This window comes from Drosophila subobscura, chromosome O (genome assembly GCF_008121235.1).
Source record: "Drosophila subobscura isolate 14011-0131.10 chromosome O, UCBerk_Dsub_1.0, whole genome shotgun sequence".
Classification (NCBI taxonomy): Eukaryota; Metazoa; Arthropoda; class Insecta; order Diptera; family Drosophilidae; genus Drosophila; species Drosophila subobscura.
In genome coordinates this window covers 10,880,118-10,887,431 of record NC_048533.1, presented here as the reverse complement: position 1 = coordinate 10,887,431, position 7,314 = coordinate 10,880,118, and the positions used below count along the sequence as shown (strand labels likewise).

General features: G+C 40.4%; 1 protein-coding gene across 2 annotated transcripts in view; it reads right to left on the bottom strand.

Moving 5' to 3' along the window:
* Positions 1 to 4,811: 4,811 nt before the first annotated feature.
* Positions 4,812 to 7,314, bottom strand: part of LOC117897596 (hemicentin-1) — a 67,647-nt gene continuing 65,144 nt past the window's right edge. The window contains exons 16-17 of one of the 2 annotated variants that reach the window (XM_034806554.1): positions 7,223 to 7,297; positions 4,812 to 6,673 (exon numbers count right to left, since the gene is read on the bottom strand). In XM_034806554.1, coding sequence (XP_034662445.1) covers positions 6,395 to 6,673; positions 7,223 to 7,297 — 354 coding nt within the window. In that variant the 3' untranslated portion in view covers positions 4,812 to 6,394. Of the gene's footprint in view, positions 7,298 to 7,314 lie in introns of both variants that reach the window. The other variant, XM_034806552.1, reaches the window with a different exon arrangement.

Sequence of the window (7,314 nt, the reverse complement as noted above, 5' to 3'; positions counted from 1 at the left end):
GAGCCTGTCTGTCAGTCAGTCAGAGTCACTGCGATTAAGCTTCAAGCCTCGATGCGTTTGCTTTGTGAATGCTCTGTCAAATGTTATAAATATGCCTGCATTATGCGCCTCGATGCTGATGAATGTGTCGTCCAACAGCGTACGTTCCGTTGTCCCACTCCCTCACGCTCTCTTGAGAACTGCAGATTGGAGAATGTTCTCTCCTGGTTGACCTGGTTGGATCGAACGAACAGCGAACAGCTACCTGCCTTCCGCTGCTGCTGCTGCTGCTGCTGCGTAACAAATGGCCAGCAGATAACAATGGATGAGATGGTGTATAACAAAAGCATTGGAACGAGAGAGAGGGAAGCGTAGGGAAGGGTTCAGTTCTGTTCTGAAGGGTTGTTCAAGTGCCAGTCTGCCAGTGGCACACAGAGTGAGAGAAAAGTTTGATTGAGTTGCGAATGAATCGATGAAGCTTTATATGATGGAGAGCGATTTCTATAAAACATACACATAAAACTGTAAATATGTACCTACATTTCCTTGCAGGACCATATTATATTGAGTCTACATTGTTCGATGTGCTTTAAATTGAATTAAATATATGAAAATGGCATCGATCGTGTTGAGGCTTGGATCGGTTCGACGGCCGCTTGTTGTCTCTCGCGCTGTTATTTCGATTCTGTTATTGTCTCTGTTAACATTACAGACTCTGCTGTTGCTCTCTGTATTCCACATGAATTTGACTTAAAGTTCTGGCAAAAGAAAACTTGAAACAGTCATCAAAGTTACACACCCCCTCCAGGCACACTCCGAGAAAGATGTTTAATTGAGCGTAGACTTATACAATTTTTAATTTTGGCAAATCTGTCAGCCAAAACGAGAGGAGACATAACAGCCAGAGACAGGACAGCTGGGCGGCCACATAAATTACTCCGGAAGGAGGGCAAGACCGAGGCAGAAACTCCTCCCTCACTCTCCCTCCTGCTGTCACGACTACAAAGTGACATATGAGCCCAGCGTCCAAAAACCGACAACTGGAAGCTTTGGGGTCTCCTCGTTATATTTTTGTGAGCGCTGCAATGCCTGCCTGCCATGGGGTCGTCGCGTCGCAGCTTCATTTGCTGCCTGTCTCGCTTTCTTTTCGCTTCTTTTCCTCCGATTTCCTTTTTCTGTGTCCTCTGTGTGTGTGTTTGTGCTTTTTAATTTTGTAGCCAGCGAAACAAAGTAACGCAAATACTTTGTATAAGCCAGAGAGAGAGCCCGACTGGGAGTCCTTGTCAAACATGACCATTGCCATTGCCAAGCCACAAATCCATGTAATGTCGCTGCCTGCCTGCATGCCTTGCCTGTCTCTCGCTGCCTTCTTATTTCTCTTAGATCTACGCTTCGCTGCACATGCAAACGTTTGCCAAAAAAAAGAGGAAAAATAAGAAAAAGAACACACACAGTCACACACACAAGTATACGTAACTCATATAGTCCTGTCGTCGCTTGTCCTGCTCTTGGGGCTGTGTCTGTGTCCATTTGAGTGCACAATTTGAAAGGGCTACTTGCCTTCTCGGGGAAGTGGAAGTGCCTTGGGGGCATTGCATTGTCAATGTCTCTGCCTCTGTGTCTCTATGTTTTGTGTCTTTATTTGTGTGTGTGCATTAAAATTGTTGCAAAATTGCAGCAGCAGTAAATGGACAGCCTTGTCGCTAATGGGGCTGACACTGCAGCTACAACCAGGATACCAAGCAGTGCAGTGAAATGTACAGGAAAGATTGCCCCTGAAAGATGTCCTCTTACGCATTTTTTTTTAGCCTTTTATCAACAGGATTTTTATACCCCGTACTCGAAGAGTAAATATGGCATATTGTATTTGTCGGGAATAACGGTTGCATGTAACGCCCAGAAGGAAACGTTTCCGACCCCATAAAGTATATATATTCTTGATCAGCATCAATAGCCGAGTCGATTGAGCCATGTCTGTCTGTCCGTCCGTCCGTCTGTCCGACTGTCCGTCTTGTTTGTCGGTTAGTTCTCAGAGACTATAAGAGCTAGAGCCACCAAATTTTGGCTCCAGACTGCTGTATGCTCACACTGAAACCAGTGTATTTCAAAAATTAGCACCGCCCCCTTCCGCCCCCGCAAAAGAGCGAAAACCTCCCAAATCTTTCAATTTTAAGATAAAAGAAATCTAAAAACGCCATTCTGTAGGGAAGGACCATATCTATCAGATCACCGAATTGGGATCCGATTGAATCATTATTATAGCCAGAATGAATAAATGTTGAAGCCTACTTCAAGGTTCCATTTTTTTGTCCTAAAAATATTGAACCTTGAAGTATGCAACAGAATTTGTCTTAAAATTTAGAAAAATTTTGAAGCATACTTCAAGGTTCAATTTTTTTGTCCTAAAAATATTGAGCCTTGAAGTATGCAACAGAATTTGTCCATTTTTTTGTCCTAAAAATATTGAACATTGAAGTATGCAACAGAATTTGTCTTAAAATTTAAAACAATTTTGAAGCATACTTCAAGGTTCAATTTTTTTGTCCTAAAAATATTGAACATTGATGTATGCAACAGAATTTGTCCATAAATTTAGAAAAATTTTGAAGCATACTTCAAGGTTCAATTTTTTTGTCCTAAAAATATTGAACCTTGAAGTATGCAACAGAATTTGTCTTAAAATTTTGAAAAAATTTGAAGCATACTTCAAGGTTCCATTTTTTTGTCCTAAAAATATTGAACCTTGAAGTATGCAGCAGAATTTGTCTTAAAATTTAGAAAAATTTTGAAGCATACTTCAAGGTTCAATTTTTTTGTCCTAAAAATATTGAACCTTGAAGTATGCAACAGAATTTGTCCATTTTTTTGTCCTAAAAATATTGAACATTGAAGTATGCAACAGAATTTGTCTTAAAATTTAGAAAAATTTTGAAGCATACTTCAAGGTTCAATTTTTTTGTCCTAAAAATATTGAACCTTGATGTATGCAACAGAATTTGTCCATAAATTTAGAAAAATTTTGAAGCATACTTCAAGGTTCAATTTTTTGTCCTAAAAATGTCCTAAACCTTGAAGTATGCAACAGAATTTGTCTTAAAAAATTTGAAGCATACTTCAAGGTTCCATTTTTTTGTCCTAAAAATATTGAACCTTGAAGTATGCAACAGAATTTGTCTTAAAATTTAGAAAAATTTTGAAGCATACTTCAAGGTTCAATTTTTTGTCCTAAAAATGTCCTAAACCTTGAAGTATGCAACAGAATTTGTCTTAAAAAAATTTGAAGCATACTTCAAGGTTCCATTTTTTTTTCCTAAAAATATTGAACCTTGAAGTATGCAACAGAATTTGTCTTAAAATTTAGAAAAAATTTAAAGCATACTTCAAGGTTCCATTTTTTTTGTCCTAAAAATATTGAACCTTGAAGTATGCAACAGAATTTGTCTTAAAATTTAGAAAAATTTTGAAGCATACTTCAAGGTTCAATTTTTTGAACACTCTGTGAATTTATACCCGATTGGACCATTATTATAGCCAGAATGAAGAAATTAATTTGCAGTGGCTAAACCCACCCCGTCCCGCAGTTTTTGTTGTTTTTTTCACATTCTCTCATTCACACTCTGCTTCTGCAGTATGCGGCCTCTGCCTCTGCCGCGGGTCTGCAGTGTGCGGGTCTAGGGAAGGGGGGCGAGCTAAAGGAGCGTGTTGGTGTGAGAAGCGTTGTAGATGTAGATGACAGATGAAGGAAAAATGTAAAATTTGACAAAACACCGCTAAGGTGCAGATGTAGTACTGAGTGCCGGGTATAAAAGTTGTGACGCGTAAGAAGCGTCTCTCACGTCCCTTCTCATTCAAATTCGTAAGTGTCTAAAACATGTACCCCCCCGCGAAGGCACAAGGAGAAGTTCGATCGCCAAGTCAGGGAATGGTGACACGATCGAACTTGTTTGATGCTGCCATATTCGCTGGTCGTGTGAAAAACGTGTGCATTGAAAAACTTGAAAGTCCCATTCCACCTGTTTAATTTATTTAAAAAAAAAGACTTGTCTTTAGTTTTCATTGAAATTTTTGTATGGATTTTATTTGGTTGAGTTCATTCAGTTGTTGTTGTTCATTCAGTTTTTTTCTTTCTTTTTTCTCTTTTTTATTGTATTCCTTGTATTTCTCTTTGGATTTCTTCTTTGGGGATATTCAGGGTATTTGGGGTTCTTTTCGAGTGCTTAATCGTAACATACATTTATAATTCATTTATCGAGTATATGCTTGTTTGTTTTTAAAACTAAATCTTTAATATATTTTACAATTATCTTTATGTGTGTTTTTAATCTTTATGTTGTTTTTTAGATGCTAGAATTAGCTACGCTTAATCGATAGTTTCATATAATTTTTTGGGTTTTTTCTTTGTTTTTTTGAGTACACTTACATGCAGAAATTTACGCGTAAATGTAGATGGATTTTCCTTATGTGTCATAAATATATTTTTATTTTGTTTTCTTTTTTGTTTTTCCATTTTTTAATTGATGTAAGAGAAATCACTTTTATTTTTGCTAGAATTTGAAATTGCATTTGACCTTTTCGTTTTACAGTTTTAACATTTGTTTTCGTTAAACATTAAAATGTAACAATAATTTACAAGGTGCACTCATTTATTCTTCGGTTGCAACATTGATTTATACACATTTGAAGGAGACAAAGAACAAAATGAAATATACACAAATACATATTTGATATATTACACTTATAAATGCAATTTACAAACAACAGTTTTTATATTTATATTATTTTAGCTTTCTTTCACATTCCAACGAAATATTTATAGTCTTTTTTTGTATTATTATTATTATTTTCTGGGAGTGGAGTCCTTTGCTGAATGTGCCTGCTAATTTACATTCATTTTGCGGTTTGATTTTGTAAAATATACATACACCATTTATATACCTATAAATTTGATTTACGATTTGTGTTCTTGTTGCTTTTGTCTATTTACACGATTTAATACTTGGTATTTCTCTCTCTCATTTTATGCACTAAGCTAATTTGCAGCTAATTTGTGTCTGGGTCTGTCTGTGTGTGTTTGAGTGTGTTGTTTTAACCATTAGAGTCGAATAATGTAATTTATTTTCAATATAATTGCCAAGAATTTGTTGCGGCTCCTCCGCTCCCTTAATGCTTGAATGCCTGTAAGCTTTCCTCTGTCTTTGTGTGTGTGTGTGTAAGTCTATTATTTAGTTAGTATTTATACTAGATTTATGCATTCTTTTGAGACTAATTGCTAGAAATTGTTTGACCGACTACGTCCCACTCCTTACATTTACATTTACAAAACATTTACAAAATTGTAGCTGGAAAGTTCTCAGATCAGTTTGGATATATGTATGTATTTATGTTGATGTACATACATATGTTGTGTGTATGGAATGAACTGTTTGTTCATTTCGAGTACTTACTGTAAGGAAGGAACATTCTTCTGCTGCCTGACTGCCAGCTGCATCTGTCATTATTTTATTTGCCCAAAAGTAAAGTTGAAAAAGCTGCTGTTAAACGAGAACTTAGACAGCAAGGGCGCACCTTTGACAGTCACTTTTGAAACATTGCTGGTTGACTTTGACTTTCATCAACAAAAGTGCATACAAATTAACTGTGCATCATAACGGGGCTCGTCGGACAACCACTCACATTTTTGTTGTGCGTTTGCATGCAAAGACAGCAGACGACACGAAGTCCAAAAACGTTTCTTGCTTCTCTGCCGCTGCCGGCAGTAGAGCAAATGTGCATGGGCTATATGCCGAACTTTTTTCTCTGCCCTTGTCTCTGCCGCTACGGCCAATCTCTGTGCATAGGCCGAAGGCGCACGAAGTTTTAACGCTGCCCGTCGCCCGTCTGCGCTGAACGACATTTTTTCTATGCACAGTGCATAACGACGCTGCCGATCTCTGCTCTTAAATCTCCGCTCTCTCTTTCTCGCGTTAAAGCTATCGCCCAGCAGCTTTGCGTTCTTTTTTCTTTCTTATCTTTCTTTCGACAAATTTGTGTTGTGCTGTGCAATTTATGGTGTGGAATCGAAAATGAATTGCCATTAATTATGCGCTGCTCTGTTGTTACTCTTTTTCGTTAATCAATTTTGATTTATTTATATTGCTGTCTGTTTGTTTGTTTAATGCCACACATTAATATTATTGCGCTGCATTCTTCCAAAAGTAATTATAAACTCTCTGACTCGCTGGCCACGGTGTTTTCGGGCCTGCTGTTTCTGTTTTCTTTTCGTCTTTGGTTCAATTCAATTGCAATTCTTGTAATTCAATTCGTTTTGGCAACGCTTAAGCCTAGACACAAACCACAAAGAGCTCAAGACTTAAACAACTATCATTGAGGGGGGGTGGAAAGGAGTGGGTGAGGGGGATATGGGGCTTACATCTGCTTAAACACAGCTCTCCTGCTGCGAATACATGAGCGGTGTGCGCACTGTGACTATCTCACGCGAATAGGACTTGCCACCCACACCAGAGAGTCCTGAGAGCGAACTACTGGGACTGGCCACCGCCGCCGTTGTGGATGCCAGTCCGCTGCTGTTGCTCGAGACGAGCATCTGGCCATGGACCAACTGCTGCTGCTGCTGTTGCTGGTGCTGCTGGTAGGATGGCGGCATGGGCATATTGCCAGCAGGATGATGATGCTGCTGCTGCTGCTGCTGCTGCTGCAACTGTTGCTGCTGCTGCATCATTTGCATCATCGAAGCGGAGTTCTGGGGGGCCCCCTGCTGCTGCTGCTGTGGATGATGATTGTGTGGCAGAGTGTGATAGCCACCGGGATGGGAGGGTAGCGTATACATTTGCACCGTGCCCGGCGACACGGTTGATGGTGTGCCATGCGATCCCGGCGATGAGATGCACGGCGGAAAGGCGATGCCACCTCCAGTTGCAGTGTCCACCTGCATTTGCATCTGCCTGTCACTTCCGACTGTGGCGCCTCCGCCTCCGCCTCCGCCGCGTGTCTTGTATGCGTCGATCTGCGCGTATATCGTTGGCTCCTCAAAGTAATCGTAGTCGTATGTGGGCGGCGGTGCGTGCTGATGCGGATGCTGCATGCCGCCCGCATTCGGTTTGTGACGCTGCAACGTCGCCGTTGCCGGAATGCTGGGCAACAGCTTGCGCATGCTGGAGCCGTGCGGCAGAGTGCCGCCCAGAATGCCCTGTCCCTGCCCCTGCCCCTGATGTTGCCCTTGCTGCCCCTGCTGCTGTGTGGCACATGGCTGGCCCTTCTTGGCATTGCTGGTGGCAGGCAACTGATTCAGCGACAGCTCCGCATAGTGCAGCTCATCGTCCTGCGGGAGTGAAGAAA